Source organism: Misgurnus anguillicaudatus, chromosome 6, assembly GCF_027580225.2.
Source record: "Misgurnus anguillicaudatus chromosome 6, ASM2758022v2, whole genome shotgun sequence".
Lineage (NCBI taxonomy): Eukaryota > Metazoa > Chordata > Actinopteri > Cypriniformes > Cobitidae > Misgurnus > Misgurnus anguillicaudatus.
In genome coordinates this window covers 2,960,554-2,980,638 of record NC_073342.2, presented here as the reverse complement: position 1 = coordinate 2,980,638, position 20,085 = coordinate 2,960,554, and the positions used below count along the sequence as shown (strand labels likewise).

Here is a 20,085-nt window from a genome sequence, read left to right as displayed (position 1 = left end):
ATTTCTTAACATACAGATTCTGCATAACAAATGGATGCATTGCAATGTTTGTGTTAACCAGTAGAGGGCTGCAGCACACTTCTGAAACAAACTTGAAGCACAAAAGTCATTGCTTAAATAAAGATGTTTGTGTGTTTTTGTTTGCTAATTGCTTTAACAAAATACCTTTTGTTTGACCTTGTAACTGATGTACTCAAATGCTTTCAGTCGACCTCTCATCAAATGGTTGTCTAATACTGTATAGAAGATAGGCTACTACTTAACACTGATTTCTAATATTGGTTCTTGCATTGCATCCACAGCCTTACATCCCTATAATTGTTCATTGGCATGGATTCATTGGAAAAATTTCTTTATGGTCAATTTTGGCATAAAAGAATAAATATGAACATTAAATAATAATTTGAGTAATAAACTTCATGTTCCAGCACATTGCAAAGATGCTCACACAGCTACTGGAGAACACAAATTACACTTCATGTGTGTCCACATCATCAACAAAGTTTAATGCATATATTATACAATAAATGGCAAAGATGACATCATAGAATGTAATATTAAACCAAACATGTAATAAACAAACAACAAAATAGAAATATTAATATTGTTAGTAAAGCACTAAACAGAAAACCCATCACGATAGAAATGAATGCTTGAATTCATCCAGCCATTTCATTACATCAGGGATGAGTGTAAAAGATTACTAAGCAATCTGTACTTCCTCATTTAAAAACAAACAAACAAACAATCCAGGACAGAGGTGATGTTTGAATGGCATTGCATAACTGGGAAGAAAATGGTGTAAGAAAGAAGTTCTGGATACCAGTTCCAGACTCCAGTCTGATTGTTTGCATCACTGTATTACATTATTGCATCAAACTGTCTTTCTTCAGTTTTATATGTAAACACTTTTAAAAGGCAAAAATGTCACTTGTACAGTCTTAGATAAAAGGTACAAAAGTTGTCATTGGGGCGGTACCTTTTCAAAAAGTAGGGGCACAAAGTAACGCTTTTTGGCTTTGGTTCTATCATTCAAAAAATATTTAAGTTAAATGAATCATTTTTTTATATAATCAACACATCTCTGCTACAAATGAACACTTAAAGTTTGTTTGTGGGACCTACCGTTATAATAACAAATACACCGAAAGTGACACCGAGTGCAAACGTTACCCCATAGGTGGGGTTTATTGTAACAAACAGAGGGTATTGAGTTTAAACATAAATATTTCAATAAAATTCTGCCTATATACTGAAGATTGTATGGTGGATATTGTTTATACACTCACCTAAAGGATTATTAGGAACACCTGTTCAATTTCTCATTAATGCAATTATCTAATCAACCAATCACATGGCCGTTGCTTTAATCCATTTAGGGGTGTGGTCCTGGTCAAGACAATCTCCTGAACTCCAAACTGAATGTCAGAATGGGAAAGAAAGGTGATTTAAGCAATTTTGAGCGTGGCATGGTTGTTGGTGCCAGACGGGCCAGTCTGAGTATTTCACAATCTGCTCAGTTACTGGGATTTTCACGCACAACCATTTCTAGGATTTACAAAGAATGGTGTGAAAAGGGAAAAACATCCAGTATGTGGCAGTCCTGTGGGCGAAAATGCCTTCTTGATGCTAGAGGTCAGAGGAGAATGGGCCGACTGATTCAAGCTGATAGAAGAGAAACTTTGACTGAAATAACCACTCGTTACAACCGAGGTATGCAGCAAACCATTTGTGAAGCCACAACACGCACATCCTTAAGACGGATGAGCTACAACAGCAGAAGACCCCACCTGGTACCACTCATCTCTACTACAAATAGGAAAAAGAGGCTACAATTTGCACGAGCTCCCAAAATTGGACAGTTGAAGACTGAAAAAATGTTGCCTGGTCTGATGAGTCTCGATTTCTGTTGAGACATTCGTATGGTAGAGTCAGAATTTGGCGTAAACAGAATAAGAACATGGATCCATCATGCCTTGTTACCACTGTGCAGGCTGGTGGTGGTGGTGTAATGGTGTGTGTGTGTGTGTGTGGGGGGGGGGGGGGGGTTCTTGGCACACTTTAGGTCCATTAGTGCCAATTTGGCATCATTTAAATGCCACGACCTACCTGAGCATTGTTTCTGACCATGTCCGTCCCTTTATGACCACCATGTACTCATCCTCTGATGTCTACTTCCAGCAGGATAATGCACCATGTCACAAAGCTTGAATCATTTCAAATTGGTTTCTTGATCATGACAATGAGTTCACTGTACTAAAATGGCCCCCACAGTCACCAGATCTCAACCCAATAGAGCATCTTTGGGATGTGGTGGAACGGGAGCTTCGTGCCCTGGATGTGCATCCCACAAATCAACTGCAAGATGCTATCCTATCAATATGAGCCATATAGGTTAGGTTGCTGACATGTTTCAAAATGCTGTTATGTTTTAGGTAACAAGACAGTGATTAAAATAATATAAGACTGGATTTGGTGACTTACACACCCAACTCAGAAATAAAAAAACTTTTATTCCTCCAAAACACTCTTTGTTCAAAATCTTAATGAAAACACATCAAAACTTTTCATAAATTCACAGGAAATCTTCTGACAGTAAGAGAAAAACACAAAAAGCACAGATTGCTCGGCCCTGTTGAAATATGTAAAGTAGCCGTGTTACAATTAACCCTGCGTTAGTTTGTGCCCCGCTCACCCCTACACATTTGTACCTAAAAGGTACAAACTAGTACCTCAAAGTAAACATCCCAGTGACAACTTTTATACCTTTTTTCTGAGAGTGTAGCCAGCGAGCTTTAAAGTAACATGACACATTAAAGTCTCTGTTTCTCAGTCACTAAAGGATGTCCCTTTACTTTTTGCTTTTGTAGTGGGCCGCCACCACCAGGTAGCTGTCGGGCGTGAGCTCTTGAATGCTGGGAGATTTTCCCGTAATGGGCGATATCTTCCCTTCCACGCGTGAGATCTGGAGCATGCGACATGGGTCGTGCTTCAGCAGGTAGCTCTCGAATGTCTCCCAGCCTCCACCAACACGCACCATCACATGCTTATTATGCAACATCTAGAGAGACAGAAAGACATGATGCCATCCTTTAAAAATACACGTCTACGACTCCTCTAGAGTCAGCAGAAGTATCTAGATTAAATGGAAATACTTCTGTAAGCGGTCTTGATTTTGTGCTTTGTTGTGCATGTGTCAAGCATGTGTCATATTAGTTACACACTGGAGAAAACAGATGGGAGGGTTTAATGAATACTAAAGCAATAAAAAACAGCTGGGTCAGTATAAGTAGGTAGGAATTAACAAACCAGATTTCCAAATGGACCAGAAATTTGTTCTTGGTTGATCCTTTTTAAACACATGGCCCATATCACTTTGTGTTTGCAATTCATTGAGAAATGCAAATATGCATCACACTGTCATCATTACCACAAGGATTTATGCGTAACATGCATGCAACATTGGAAATTAAACACAGCTCATGAACAATGTGACGGCACGCTTTCATTATGCACTGTAGGCCTAGCATTTGTGCCTATTCCTTACATATGTTTCACAAGGAGAACTTGTGAAAAACTCATTTGATGAAAAACATCAAAATCCTTTAACACCTCCTCTGTATTAATCACACCTTTTTATTGGCTATCTGTCACCTCAGGTTCTTACTGTGAAAGATCCTCCAGACGGAGAGATGTGTCAGTCTTTAGAGAGCAGAGGCTGTAAATTATTTTCTCAGGTCTATACATTCCCCAGCGGTTTTAGTCCAAAGCTTTATGTCACTAAATCGAATTTCGGATTTCGAATTTCGGAATCGGATTTCCTTTCACTTTGATAATAAAGTTGCATTATTATTGTAGGTGAAAAAGGGTTTATCTAAGGCCCTGTTTACATTAGAGCATTTGCATTTTAAAACAGCATTTTAAAATGAAAACGATCCTCGTTTATACTGGCATTTTAAAAATAATCTTCATCCACACTATACACGACCATAAATGCATGAAACATGACCAATCACGTGGGCATGCGCATAAAAGTGTAAAATAACTTATTATTTCATATTTATGATCTTATAGTCCATTTGAAAATTTTCGTACGAACTGACTGTATTCTTCAGACAAACACCAAATAACTTATCTCCCCTTACCTGTCGCTGTTCAATGTGCGATTAATTAATAAAAATTAATGACGTAAATTTTTAAAAGTATGCGAGGTCTGTGCACGTCCTCCGGTAGCAACACAGAAATAGCAAAAAGCGTTATCGGCTAAACCAGCATTAATTGATTTTATTGTTTTGTATTAATTTATATTTACAACACTTATCAACAAAACATCGATTAAAATTAAAAGACAAATTATATGAAACGAAATTCATTTTAAACAAAACTTAAATTAAACTCGAAAATAATGTCTGACCCATTACAATTCTCCCTTCAAATTGGCCTTTACAACGCCCTATATGGCGTTTAAAATTACAGTCCATCTTTCTTAATAAGCGAACTAAATTTTAACAAAACATAAACAACATTACAACAATATTCAAATCCAACAATACTCACACATAAATATAAAACAGACATTATCTATAAGGATACATGTTAAAACAATCTGATATAGCGTTTATAATAGCTGGTTGGTAGATGTTTACTATTTTTGGCAAAACCTCCATTGCAAACATTTACCTGAATAAAAATAATTTTTACTTGATGCGCTGTCACGTTAACATCAGCTGTTCATTTACATAAGACTCCGTCTACGTTCATTTACACTGCAGCGCAACGTCTGAGTTCTCAAACTAAAACAGGGTCTTCAGCGTAGTGATGGTCTTTTTCGAAGCACTGCTTCATGAGGCTTCGAAACATTCACAGATCTTTTGTTTCGAATCAGTGGTTCGGAGCTTGTTTTAAACTGGCCAAAGTCACGTGATTTTAGCAAACGAGGCTTCATTACGTCATAACTGTTTCGAAACGTTTCGAAAATCCGATAGTTCACCACTAGGGGGAGTTGATCACATGACCAGTGTCTTATGTTTAGGTGAACTCGGGTCAGTTTTTTTATGGAAGTTCATAAAACATTTATCCTTCTGACTAAGAACACTGCCATTTTGTCTACTTTTTGTTTATAGACAGATTTAATGACAAACATGTGCATAATTAAAAGGGTAGTTAGTTTAAATGATTTGTTTGCCCTAAATAAAACTAAAAACACATAATATACTTTTAACTATGTCTTAATTAAATTAAATATTTTTTAACATATTTTAATACAAATCTTGCTATTATTTTGTTAAAAAAGTGTAAAATGTTTGGACATATCTGCTTTTACACTATTTTGACCAGCAGGGGTCGCCAGCGTGTGTGGTGCTTCGAAAAACTGAATCAATTTTTGAAGCAATTGGTTCAATTGATTCGAAGCTTCGAAAAGCTTCATTTCTTCCATCACTACTGCAGCGTTTGCGAACGAATCCGTTTATGAGGGTCGAAAACGGTGGTGTGGTATAAATAAAAACATAGCCTAAATCTAACACTTTAAGAAAGGATGTGTTAATTTTTTACACATTATGTGTCATTTTGTGTTGACTTTAAAAGTAACACAAAATGTGTTGTTTTAATAATAACACAGAGATGTGTTGTCCCAAAACAAATACTGGTTGTGAACATCCGTTCTAAAGCTACGTACACACCAAACACGGGCATCGCGTTACTCGCTCTAGATTACTCGAGGGATTTAACGTCGTGTCATGCGAATTTTTCACCCATATCGCATCATTCACATCACCCCACGCGATGACGCGTCTGATCGTGTCTTTGCATTGACTTTGTATGTAATCTACTCGCGCAAATCGTTGAACTCGTGTCTGGTGTAAACCCACAGTAATAGTGTTAAAACAATGTTATTTGGTGTATTTGGTGTAATGCAATGTGTTCACGTGGTTTATGGTTCAAAAAACACATTGTTTTCAGCATACCATATACCATTGTTGCTCCTCTATGCCCTGCCCCTCTGAAATGCGTCAATTTTGTACAGAGCTCATTGTTTTGAAAGGCGCGGTGTGCTCCGATTGGCCAGCTATACAGTGCACTGTGATTGGCCGAATACATTTAGCGTCTTGCAGAAATGTGACGCTCCTTACCAAATTTAGAAGATCAACTTCCAATGCAATGTGACTAACCAAAGCTGCTATTTGATTTGCATTAGCATTTATAATACATTTTAATGTGCACTACAGTTGTCTTTTAAACCAATTAAGATTCAATCTTGGCTCACTCACAGTGAGAAAGAGTGCTTTATACTGCAATGTGTCTTTACAATAATAGTTAAGCAGGAACCCAATATCAAGAGCCAATCAAATTCTGCTGCGTCTCTTTTGTCTATTACAGCCTTTATCCCCACAACCTTGAAAACACACACACCACAGTGGACTGTTTCATAAACGGTAAGAAATTACAAAATGTCACTCTGATAACTCAATGTTCCCGTCCCATGTGGTGTACTGTAACACATACCATTGCCAACAGACACACGCTCGAAAACCAGCCTGTGATTGAGGACAAGCACAAATATACACAACGCAATAAACAACACCAGAGAAATCTGTGAGCTGCACCTCATATTATATTCATACATAAGATCTATAATGGAAGGACGTTCACAGGTCAACCCTTCCTGATGGGCGTTTGTGTGGCCCTGGGGTCACAGATATAATAGCAATCAGACTCTACAAGACACCGCAGGACCCCAATATACTGTACACACACTTATAATGTCCCATAAAACAATTCAGGCCTGCGATGTTAAAGGTTATCTTGAAAGAGTCGCTCGATATATACAATTAATTTCTCCCAGGAGCACCAAAGAAGTTCAACACTCTCACTGATACAGCAAAACACACAGACACAAAGAGCGTATTTAAAATAACATTCAATAGATCCGCTAGTGCCGAGAAGGTCTTTCTCCAATACAAACACAAAGGAACGTGTCCTTCAGACTCATACATTCGATTCACTGGGAGACTTTTATTTTTGGGGCGACTTACAGTAGCCTTGGTTGCCAGGCAACACGTTTCAAGGCTGAAGGAATCATTCAATTCAAAATGGTTGTGCAGTTACCGTCTGTTTCATTCAAGACATAAACCAATGATGGAGAATCTACACCAAATACAGATTTTATATTATCTGCAGTGGTGTACCATGATTAAGTGACGTATCAGATCATAAAACAAGGAAAATCATGTCAAGAAATATTAAAGAAACATGGGATTCGCCATCTAATGTGTAGAAAAAGGTTTTAGGATTTTTAGTGAATGTAGTCTTAGTTTCAGGATTAGACATTGGCATTGCAGGCACAGTTGCAAGTTTATAGGGGGCAGCAGTGATACAGTCTGATTCATTACTCAATTAAACCAGCACCGACTAATGAGATTTCACATGGAGACTGAAAATAAGATCAGCTGCCGTGGGTTTGCATGATGAATCGCTGCAGTCATTGTTTTTAATGAAAGCTGAATGATCACGTCTGAAGTAAATGCAATCATATTAATTGTGATATTATGAGATTTCAAAAACTAAACTGAGTCCAAACTTGCATGATCAAATCACAGAGTTTATGGGAACATGTTTAACGGGTCTCAGTTTTGCAAACTACGTACATTGCTGGTTGTCTGTGCTCACAAACGAAATTCTAGCATATAGTGGTGGTTGCTATGTGGTTGCTAGGGTATTCAAGGTGTTTTTCGCACCCTGCTAATAATTCCTTAGAGAGGTTTGATCAACACCGTAATCTGTATACCTATAGGCTATAAAAACTACACTGTGTCTTTTCCTGTTTTTGCTAACTCAATATATGCAATAATAATTTTGTTATGCATGTATTATATGTTTGCAACCTAACACGCAATAATTTTGTCTCTTGCCATTGTTTTATAGTGCTTCAATTTACTCTTTATACAATATAAATCCTGGCTGGGCACCAGGATGATTTCTACAGCTAAAGCTGGTCTTTGCAAATGTACTGGTTTTAATAGGGTTTAGGTATCCAACACCTATTGTCAAGCTGGTACTGTAGCTAAACCAGAAAAGCTGGTTTAACCTGCTTTTTAGCAGATCTGTAACTCATTCAAGATTAAGAAGCGAACTACTGTAGGTATTTTTACTGTACTAGGCAACAATTCAATTTGACCTGTCTAAATCCTGTGAGAGTTAGTGCATTAGTCCTTAAAGGAAAACACCACAGTTTTTCAATATTTTACTATGTTCTTACCTCAACTTAGATTAATGAATACATACCTATCTTTATTCAATGCGTGCACTTTATCTTTGCACAGTGCGTCGTAAATGTGTTAGCATTTAGCCTAGCCCAATTCATTCCTTAGGATCCAAATAGGGATGAATTTAGAAGCCACCAAACACTTCCATGTTTTCCCTATTTAAAGATTGTTACATGAGAAGTTACACGAGTAAGTATGGTGACACAAAATAAAACGTGTCAATTTTTAAGCGGATAAAAAATGAGAACTATATTGTATGGCGGAAGAGCACTTAGTTTGCAGCACTTCGACCTCAGGCGCAGTAATATTAATGAAAGTTTGAGCGAGATGGAGTGTAGTCAAGAGTGATGTTACTGCGCGCCGAGGCCAAAGTGCTGCAAACAAAATGCTCTTCTACCATACAATATAGTTCTCAATTTTTATAGTTCTCTCATTCACAATGCGCTGTACAAAGATTAAGTACACCCTGCAAAAAATTATTTTCGAGAAAAAAATTCTTAGTATTTTTGTCTTGTTTTCAGTTAAAATATCTAAAAATTCTTAAATTAAGATGCTTTTTCTTGATGAGCAAAACGACTAGTTTTTAGACTGAAAATATTAAATTTAAGCGATTTTGTGCATAAAACAAGCAAAGAAATATGGCAATGGGCTAAGCAAATTTTTGAATTTAGTGTTTAAGAAAATTGTTTAAGATTTTTTTGCTTACCCCATTGGCAGATTTTGTTGCTTGTTTTATGCAGAAAATCACTTAAATTTGATCTTTTTGGTCTAAAACCTTATTTTCTTGGGTCATTTTGCTCATCAAGAAAAAACATCTTAATTTAAGATTTTTTTTGATATTTTTACTGAAAACAAGACAAAAATACTATATTTTTTTCTTGAAAATAATTTTTGCAGTGCACACACTAGGTATGTATTGATTTGTCTAAGTTGAGGTAAGAACAGTAAAATATTGAAAAATGGTAGTGTTTTCCTTTAAAATGATGGGGATTTCCTAATGGGGCAAATTAGTGTGAGACCGCACAATTCCAAAAAAGCACCAATGGGAGTGGTAATATCTACAAGTTATTTACTAAAAGGCACAAAATAAATATCACAGGCACAACAGGTGAATTCCATAATGAGCAATGCTATTTACTAAGAGCAGCACAAATTAGTTAAGGGTCGCAAATAGCAGAGCTGATGAGTTGCGCATGATCTACTAATGTGTGATTTGCTTGAGTTCAACACCAAAAATCATCTGCCTTGTAACACGCTAATCAGCTACAATTTCAGCCATTTCAAGCGCAAAATGATTTAGGACATGCTTTTGTCTCTGTTAAAGACACACTATGCAGTTATTTTACCTTAACATAACAGCTTCAAAGTTATTTCGGTGGTAAACAAAGTCATAGTAAGGCGAATCATCCTCCTGTTGAAGCTCGGGGAGGACGCCGCTACCAAAACCAGCAATGCAAGCTTGAGAGAACCGCCCCTGACAAATCTCGCGAGAATCACGACTTGCTTTACGGCAACGACGTCACACACGTTAGGCTTGTTCGACTTCGTGCGGCGCTGCAAGAAGTCGATCAAGCCTATAACAACAACTGCACGCGCAAATTTGAGACGTGAGGCTAAACGATTTAAAAGTTAAGAAAGCGCGTTCGGAAGAGAGTAGGAAAAGAGAATCTGACCGCGTTAGGAACCGGACAAGAGTTCCACTCGGTCAGGTTTTTACTCGTTGGCGTGAGCAAAAGACAGTACTGGAGGGATGCTGATCTGGCGATCTTGTTGATGGACTAGTAAGTAAATCTCTCATTTGTAAACTTGAGGTCTATGTTGTATGTTGTTGCGCTTGCTTGTAGTATGTCATGCGATTATCATGACAACAGTTGTCAATATCTCACATAATTATCAGGACATAAATAAGCCTAGAGGTTGTAAATAGTGTAAACATGCACATGAAGTATTATGATAAATAGCAATAATCATGTATAGTGACATTATAACGAACAACGTTATGAAATAATGCAACGTACACAATTAACTTTGTCATGACATTTTGTAATGTTTAATTGTGATTTAGGTGCAATCATGTTAAAACATTATAAGCTAGCAAACGCGGAACTTTATTATTATTATGCACTCTACACTTGGAATAAACTTCTTATTATCCTATTACCATCATCTGTAGTTTAGTAGACTATGCAGTAGCCTAATATTTGTATGAAATTGTGAAACATTACCTGGTCATTATCTTTGGAGTACTAGAGTGGGAAATTACGACAGTTGCAAGTATTCTCCAGCGACTCTAGCAAAAAACGCCGAATTGCATAGAGCGGCTTTAAATAATTGCGCAAAACCAGTCATAACACGCGCAAACATTAGTAAATCGTCATTTAAATAATCTCCTCCCATAAATGTTATGTCTAAAAGGCAAGGTCAGTCACACAAAATAACTAGACCACATCTTTTCATCGCTTTTTATCCACTGCACGTCTTCAGTAAATCCAGACAGTTGTTATTTCATGACAAAATGATGGTTTGCGCTGGCGCAAGCTGTTAGTAAATCTGGCCATTAGATCTAAAATCTTTTCAGGTCCTTTGTTTTTTGTTGCTATACTTAGATACAGCCTTATGTACCCTCTCGATCCCTGCGCTCTGCCACCGAGCGACGGCTTGTGATGCCATCTCAAGAAGGGAAAAAACATTAGCGCGTACCTTCTCAGGAGCTGTTCCACAACTGTGAAATTATCTGCTGGTCGTGACAAGATCTGCTGACTCTGTAGCTGTCTTTAAGACTCGGCTAAAACCCATCTCTTCCGCCATTACCTCACTTCCTAATATAGGACATACTTTTTTCTCTATTTTTCCTTTCGCTTTATTTGTACATTTACATAAAAAAAAAACATTTTCTAACCAACCCATGTCTATGTATACTGTGTTGGACTTGATGAGACCATTTCCAGTGCACTTATGTATTGCTGTTCTTGTGTTGCTATAATTGCTTCTATTGTTTACCTCATTTGTAAGTCGCTTTGGACAAAAGTGTCTGCTAAATGACTAAATGTAAATGTAGATATACAATTCCACTGAATCAACATCACCATGCCATCAAATTTTTCCTTTGTAGCCATCTCACAAAAAAGCATCAATGTCAATATGGCAGGATAATATTTTTCACTCATATATTCGGCTAGCCTGTACAGCATATTTGTTTCACAATGAATGTGTGTGTTTTTATACTCACCCTGATAAAAAGCACTTTCTCCCCGACACGGTAGCGCCCCTGCGATTGTCTTTCTACACAGAACTTATTTGGACACTTACAAGGCGGGTCTTCAGAAATGTGCTTCACCTGATGACACACACGTTCACGTAAACTGACCCAAAACGTTTGTTTTCTATGAAAGCATCTATTACACCAGTAAAACCTTTATAGTCAAAAAATGACAGTAATCGTTTTACAAGTACGAATCAGTAACAGTAATGGACTATTTTACAGTAGTAAGATCAGCAAAAAGACGTTACTCACGGCATCATCCAAAAGTTTTCCGGTGCTCTTCCTGCTAGAGTTAGTCTTGCTTAACGGAGAGCTGAACGGAGACATGGATGGAGAACTGGAGGTGGGAGATACAGGAGAGGGTGGAGGTTCAGGTGCCTTCTCCTCCTGTTCGATCTCTTTCTCCAGCTTGATAAGTCCAGGTGGCTCCACCTTATATCTGATGCAACAGAAAACATCGAGTATGTTTACCTGTACAGCGGGATGCTAGTAACTACAGCATCAGCATAAAAAATTATTTATATTGACTACATAATTTTTTTATTTAGTAAATGAAATGCTACCTAGATGCTATTCTTCCCAGCTCCAGTAGACATAGACAAACCTCTCGCGGCTGCTTGTGTAAAACTGCAAGAAAAGTGAATAAAAACATAAAACATATCAAATCACAGAATGGCTGAAAACTTTAAATCCAGTGTGAATGAAAGAGTGATTACAAAATGAACCAGGACGAATGTGAATGAAACAGAACGACACTAGAAGATAACTAAACAGTAATTCACTTTATTACTGTGGATGAATATGTTAACACAGACTTGCTGCTGTTGTTTTCTGGTCATGACGGTGAATATGTGCTGCAAACAGTTATTCAACAACACCACACCATGCCTATCTATTATGGATTTGTGCCTAGTATACATTTTTCATGATTTAGTGCAAGTAAAAGTGAGACATCACATGCAATGAAATCTAGAACGTCCACACATCACAACATCCCACCTGAAAATGTCTCCATGTTTTCATTTAGCTACTGCTGAGGAGAAACAGGAGGGAAGAGTTACTAATCGTATTACCTTTCTCATATTTTCATTTTCTTTCTGCAGTGTAAACTGTTGGAGCAGATATTATTGGTGTTCACATTACAGAAGCTTTAGATATATCCACTTTGCAGGACAGTGGCCGTCCAGGACCAGGAAGGTCCACCCCAGATCTATACTGTACTACAGTACAGACTTTCCTCTATACTCTGTGCTATACTATGCCTTTTTTTACTAACCGGAAGAATAAGGGGTTTCCCAGACGAGGGCAAATGACGTCAAATGCATAGTACAATGCAAGTGAATGAAAATCAATTTCTATACTGTCAGTGATATCTGTTTTGTTCAACTTCAGTAAGCATCAGACTGAGGTGTAACCATCTCCGCAGGTAAACATCTGGTAGTCCAGCTGTGACCGTTTAGTGTGTGAAGTGCCCAGCATTGCACACTTCAAATTTTTTGTTAAATTTGTTCTTTACCCTGGTACCTAAAGTACACTTCCTTCATTGTATTTTCAGTGTGAATACACTATTTACACTATTTATACTCAATGGCATAGCATAGTGCATAAGTGTGCAATGCATAGTATGCCACACACTTGAAGATTTTAAGACCGATTTGCCCTCTCTGCAATCGAAAGGGGGCGTTAATGTTTTATCGCAGCCGATTTCTTTATTATTTTGCTGCTCCCGGTCGCGTTGGAGCCTCCCCGAACCAAAATCATAAATATCAAACAAGCATTCGACATGATAGCTGCAATAGGGAATGAGTATGTCCAAGCTTTAACCGAATGTTGCGTATTTTTATAGCTGAAATAAGACTCGAACAAGCATGACATGAAAGGGGAATATTGAGAAAGAATATCGACTTGAACAATTATGGTTGCTTTTATAATGTCTCATGCAAGACCTACCACAACTTGTTTTTTTCACGTCACGTTTGAAACAGCATTTCTGTGAGATCTCGCATCATTTTGAAATCGTTACTACAGTCATTATGCGTGTGTTCTTGCGTCCTGGCCGAATCATCCAGAATTATGTTGTTAACTCTTTCCCCACCATTCACAGTTATCTCGTCAATTAAGAGAAAACATTTGCATAAAAAATGTGTTCCTGATACATTTTTATGTTAATCTGCAATACCGTGATTATCCTCTAGATGGCTTTTTGCTAAAAATTTTTTTTAAAGAAAAATACCCATATAGGCTATTTAAGAGTTTATAAGCATAGAAAAAATATAGATAGGATGAAACATTTTGTTTGTTTTTTTATTGTTTGTGTGAAAGCAGAGGGTCTGTTCTTTCATTTGATATATTTGTATGTTTATATATTTATTTAAATATTTTATACAATTTTCCTGGAAGGCGAATGAGTTAAAAATCACTTCAAACTGTCTTTGTCTGTGGTCGCCCTTGGATTTAAAATCGTTTAAGATGTAAAAATCGCCCAGTGTATCAGGCATTAGTTAAATAAGGGACACTTAAGTCACTTTTATATAAAATGGCTTAGGAAAAACATAACATTACTGGTGTGAGACAAAACAATGACATTATAAGATACCTATTATATGTCAGGGAAGGTTATTTTAAGTTCACAGACAGCTCAGTGAAACCGGGCATATGGGTTTTGGTATTTAAACTTCTGTAGCGCTTGATAAATCTCTGTACACTGGTTTGCATTTCAAATGGAAGATTTTTTTTTTTTGATTATGCAAATGAAAGGGAGGTTTGGAAAGCCGCTGTGGCTGGAGTTTGTATCTGTGTCATACAAAAGCACACAGTACATCCACAAGAAAACACTTTGTGTGTGCGCGCGTGCATGCGTGTGTGTGTTTACCTAGTAAGGTGTGGAAACAAAGATATAGTAATACCAGTAATTTTTGACCTTGTTTGGACATTTTTGAGTCCCAGTGAGGAAACAAGCTTACAAATCAGTTTTTTGTTGAGAAAGTTTTTTTGTGAGGGTTAGGTGTATGGTTGGGGGATACAGTTTGTACAGTATTACGGTATAAGTCATTATATCTATGAAATGAACATTTCTACATTCCACGCCAGGCTGCCCTCCTTCCATCACCTGATTTTGTCTGTCTTTTGCGGTTGTAAACTTGTTTTTCTCTCCTAAGTCTTGTCTTAAAGGATTAGTCCATTTTCTTAAGAAAATCCAGATAATTTATTCACCACCATGTCATTCAAAATGTTGATGTCTTTCTTTGTTCAGTAGAGAAGAAATTATGTTTTTTGAGGAAAACATTCCAGGATTTTTCCCATTTTAATTGACTTTAATGGACCCCAACACTTTGCAGTTTCAACGGAGTTTCAAAGGACTCTAAACGATCCCAAACGAGGCATAAGGGTCTTATCTAGCGAAATGATTGTCATTTTTGACAAGAAAAAAAAATAATGCACTTTTAAAGCACAACTTCTCGTCTATCCTGGTCTGGTGATGCGCCACGTGTTACATATGAAACGCACATTTGCGACACAAATACATACATTTTTATCATTCGACATACAACAACGTCAGAACGGTCCTCTTTCTCCACACTTGTATGGGCGTAGTTTCGCATTCGTTATCCGAGACCTCTTGAGGTGATGATGTATTGCATGAGGTCGCGCTGGCGCATCATAGGGCCAGAGATACACGAGAAGTTGTGGTTTAAAAGTGCATTTTTTTTTCTTGTGAAAAATGACAATCGTTTCGCTAGATAAGACCCTTATGCCTCCTTTGAGATCATTTAGAGTCCTTTAAAACTGCAATTTTAAACTGCATTAAAACTGTTAAGTGTTGGTGTCCATTAAAATTAGAAAAATCCTGGAATGTTTTCCTCAAAAAACATAATTTCTTCTTGACTGAACAAAGAAAGACATCAACATTTTGGATGACATGGTGGTGAGTAAATTATCTGGATTTTTTTTAAGAAAATGGACCAATCCTTCAAGTTTAAATCCGAGTATAAGGAACCAAGTGTCTACCTCTTCAAGGATTCAAGGTCTGTGGTCTTTGTAATATCTGACTATGACAGATGATAGATACTAGACTGCACAAAACACCTTCATTTACAAAATGAAAAACAAAGAATGCAACTTTATTTGTGACATGATAAGCATATATCAGAGATACACAGTAATCCATCAATTTCAAATCAGTCTCTCAGCTTTTATAAAATTCAGCATGATGCAGTCCATACAAAAAGTGTATTTCCATACTATATGATATATAGCAACTTTAATTATTCTTCAAACTATTTTCAACAGTGAATAAAGACATGGACCAATCAGAAACTAGTGCTTGTGACCACTGAAGGACTATAGCATAATTCAGTACATTACAGTATAGTGTCGTGCAGTGGTTTTTAATCCTGTTCCCGGGGAACCACTGCGCTGCACATTTTGCTATGTCTCTAGCAGAGTTTTTCAAACTGGGTTTATCCCTTTAACAATAATGTGAAAGAATTAACATTTTTCTCTTAAGGTTTACACATTGGTGTATGTGTATTTAAGTCTGGAAACAATCTGTTTTACTGACGTACAATTTTGGGACGTGTATGCATTGACACAGAAGACACACTGGCACTTTTACGGGACTTTTCCGGGATCAGCGTGCTATGTGAATGAGGTGTAGGAGTAATTTCCTAGCTCTTCCTAGCTTTGTAATGGCATTGACTAATACCTGGATAAAGCCCATCAATCATCAAAAATACTTTGGTGGTTTGATATACAGTATGTCTTTAAAAGAGTAACAATATGTTTGTGAAAGAAAACAATTCCTATTTAGAGCTTCTTTAGCAATCGAAACGTTGCAATGCTTACCCTTTTTCTTGTGAAAATGCAATAAATTAGGGTCTATGAGAGACACAGTTGCCTACAACTGCACAGGATGATTCATTTTACCCATAATCCTTTGTGCCTAAATCAGAGATTTGTTTAAAACACTCACCCAGCCCATCTGATTCAAACAGGCAGGTGTCGCCTACGCCCACCTCTCGACACCATGACAGAAAGTTGGCTGTGTTGTCCCTGGCAAAAAAGGAGCCAGATGGGGCGCTGGCTCGGCAGGGAATCCTGCGACTGGGGATTATCTGAAATAGAGATTTTGTCCGTGTTACTCTATGCCTTCACTGACAGACATTTGACACCAAAATCTCACACATATATATAAGTGAAGCGAAGCATGGTCAACATATAGCTATTCCATACTGTTACTAAAACAGGTGCATCACCAACTTCCTCAGTAATTCCTCAGTAATATTATATGTATGTTGTCATTATGAAACACGATCACATATAATTCCTTGAAGAACAAAAGCATCCTCGCAGTGCTCGAGCCCTAATTAAAAGAAATCTTGGTAGAAAAAATGAGAAAGCAAATGGTAAGATCTGTGCACTTTATAAAAACAACAAGGTTTTGAAAATCAAGTTTTTGGTTCTGTTCAGAGCTTAAAGAGGACATTTCACAAAACTTTTTAAAGTATCAAATATATCTTTGGTGTCCCAGTACATATGTGAAGTTATAGCTCAAAATACCATACAGATCATTTATTATAACATTGGCACAAGTGTGAGCAAAAATGTGTCGTTTTTGGATGTGTCCTTTTGAATGCAAATGAGCTGATCTCTGCACTAAATAGCAGTGTCGTGGTTGGATAGTGCAGATTAAGGGGTGGTATTATTATAATAAGATCCCATTCTGACATCACAAGGGGAGCCAGATGTCAAGACCTATTTTTTCATGTGCTTGCAGAGAATGGTTTACCAAAACTAAGTTACTGGGTTGTTAATTTTCACATTTTCTAGGTTGATAGAAGCACTGGGGATAAAGCACTTAAACATGAAAAAAGTCAGTTTTTTCATACGTTCTAATTGGTCTATCATCTGTATGTCTTTTGTCGGTTATTGAATGTGTTTGTTATGTTTATGTCCTTGTTTCACGTTTCACTAGTCAAGCTTCATGGATTACGTTCAGGTTTGGATTTATCTCATTTGTTCTGCATTTAGATGCAGTCTCCTCATCTTTTAAATATAGTACGTTATAGAATAACCTACCTAAAAATGAATCTAGCAGATGTTTTGTCTTCTCTGCACCAGATATCAAGTTCTTTTCTGGAATTTACTGCTTAAGTTTTGAGGGTTGGCATCCCAGTCCAACTGTTCACGTCATGCCTGCCAAGCCAGAGCCCTCCCACGTCATGGCTGCCACGCCAAAGCCCTCTGATGTCATGGCCACCACCATGCCAAAGCCCTCTCACATCATGGACAGCCCCTAAAATATTTTTGGGAGGGGGTAATAAGTGAAAAGGAAGCCAAGAGCTGTGAGGATGCTACCAGCGAGGCTGACAGAGGCAAGGACACCTTAGGCGAGGGTAAGAAACAAACGTCCAAGCCAGCTCGCAACATGGCCACTCTCCAGAATCTCATGCCATCATAGGCACAATGCAAAAGGGCCTAAATCCGGTGGTTTCAAGTCCGGTGGTCCCTAAGGTCTGTCCCCTGTCTGTGGTGCTTCCTGTGGTGGCTACACCCATGTGGTGTGTTTGGGCCACATACTGTTCTATGGCTCCCCCTGAGGTTGCTGCAGCCCACGAGTCCACTCCTGAGCTTCCTGTCACTACCAAGATGTCTGAACCCGAGTATCCTGTGCTTACTGTCATGGTCAAGATGGCATCCCCTGCGTTTCCTGTGCTTCTTGACCCAGCCAAAATGGCCATCCCAGAGCCTCCTGGACTCTCTGACCTGGTCAAGATGGCTGTCCCGTGGTTATCTGCACTGCCGGCTTTACCCTGGCTTCGTGCACTGCTGGTTTTGCCTTGGCTTCCTGCATGGCCCAGGCCTGCCATTGCTCCACAGCCCAGACCTGCCATTGCTACATGGCCCAGATACAACATTGCTCCACGGCCCAGACCTGCAATTGCTCCACGGACCAGACCCCCCCATTGCTCCACGGCCCAGACCCGCCATTGCTCCACGGCCCAGACCCGCCATTGCTCCACGGCCCAGACCCGCCATTGCCCCATGGCCCAGACCCGCCATTGCTCCACGGCCCAGACCCGCCTTTGCTCCATGGGCCAGACCCGCCATTGCTCCACAGCCCAGACCTGCCATTGCTACATGGCCCAGATCCAACATTGCTCCACGGCCCAGACCTGCAATTGCTCCACGGACCAGACCCCCCATTGCTCCACGGCACAGACCAGCCATTGCTCCACGGCCCAGACCTGCCATTGCTCCACGGCCCAGACCCACCATTGCCCCATGGCCCAGACCCGCCATTGCTCCACGGCCCAGACCCGCCATTGCTCCATGGGCCAGCCCCCGCCATTGCTCCACAGCCCAGATCTGCCATTGCTCCACAGGCCAGACCCGCCATTGCTCCACGGCCCAGACCCGCCATTGCTCCACGGCCCAGACCCGCCATTGCTCCACGGCCCAGACCCGCCATTGCTCCACGGCCCAGACCCGCCATTGCTCCACGGCCCAGACCCGCCATTGCTCCACGGCCCAGACCCGCCATTGCTCCACGGCCCAGACCCGCCATTGCTCCACGGCCCAGACCCGCCATTGCTCCACGGCCCAGACCCACCATTGCTCCACGCCCCAGACCTGCCATTGCTTCATGGCCCAGACCCGCTATTGCTCCACGGACACAAAGCTGTTATATGAATGTGCCTCTGAAGGTAACTGTTTCAAAAGTTTTTTCATCTTATCACAGTATAATACCTGATAAAGAGCTGTCTGAAAGCACACACGGCTGTTTGTTTACAGGGTAAGGGGTAAAGTATCACTAGCTCTGAGAATATATTTGTGAATGGCAACCTGACAGAAAGGTCTGAAAATACACACATACAAATCCAAGGTATGACCATTTGCACATTCAGATTCAATACTAAACTTGTATGTGCAAATTTGTACATTAGGGAATCCTAGGTAAGACTTCACCTGTGAACCGTGAGGAGTTCATGAGTGTCTTACTTTCTCTCAGCAGGAGACAAGATCTCTTTATACACATTCACTCTCACAACAAGCGTCCTTTTAATAGTCAATGACAATATAACAGTAAGAGATAGTAATAGATGCCAAAAGATAGGGGGGTAGTCAAACACTCAAACATATATCCAACATATATCTCAAAGGGGGATTTACATAGTGTCAATTTTCATACAAGAGACTATGAAAAGTCTGATGAGATCATGCTGGAAGAATGCAGTCAAGACTGGAATGAATTTTTTCTCCTGCTTTTCCAGAACATTCTCAGGTTCTCTGAAAGACCAGCTACCAATCTATTAGCTCAGAATCTAAAGTGAGGTTTGATGAAGCATGTCTGTAGTAGACTCTTTGTGATTAATAAATTCCTGTGTATTTCTCTCTCTCTCTCATGCTCTTTCTATCCCCAAGGAGTTGCGACCTCAAGTATTCCTCACATCTGTGCTGTTGCCCGTTGTATTTTTCTTACAGACACGCACAGAGTGATCAGGTGACCCAGCATGCAGCACGGCCTCTGACGTCAGTGCACACATAAAAATCACTGGA

The 20,085-nt window shown here is 39.1% G+C and overlaps 1 protein-coding gene across 1 annotated transcript in view; it reads right to left on the bottom strand.

Moving 5' to 3' along the window:
• Window positions 1-2,110: 2,110 nt before the first annotated feature.
• Window positions 2,111-20,085, bottom strand: part of gas2a (growth arrest-specific 2a) — a 35,040-nt gene continuing 17,065 nt past the window's right edge. Inside the window, exons 4-8 of the mRNA XM_055192873.2 lie at window positions 16,499-16,640; window positions 12,090-12,153; window positions 11,779-11,965; window positions 11,494-11,601; window positions 2,111-3,061 (exon numbers count right to left, since the gene is read on the bottom strand). Of these exons, the coding sequence (XP_055048848.2) occupies window positions 2,852-3,061; window positions 11,494-11,601; window positions 11,779-11,965; window positions 12,090-12,153; window positions 16,499-16,640 (711 nt within the window). The 3' untranslated portion in view covers window positions 2,111-2,851. The remainder of the gene's footprint in view (window positions 3,062-11,493; window positions 11,602-11,778; window positions 11,966-12,089; window positions 12,154-16,498; window positions 16,641-20,085) is intronic.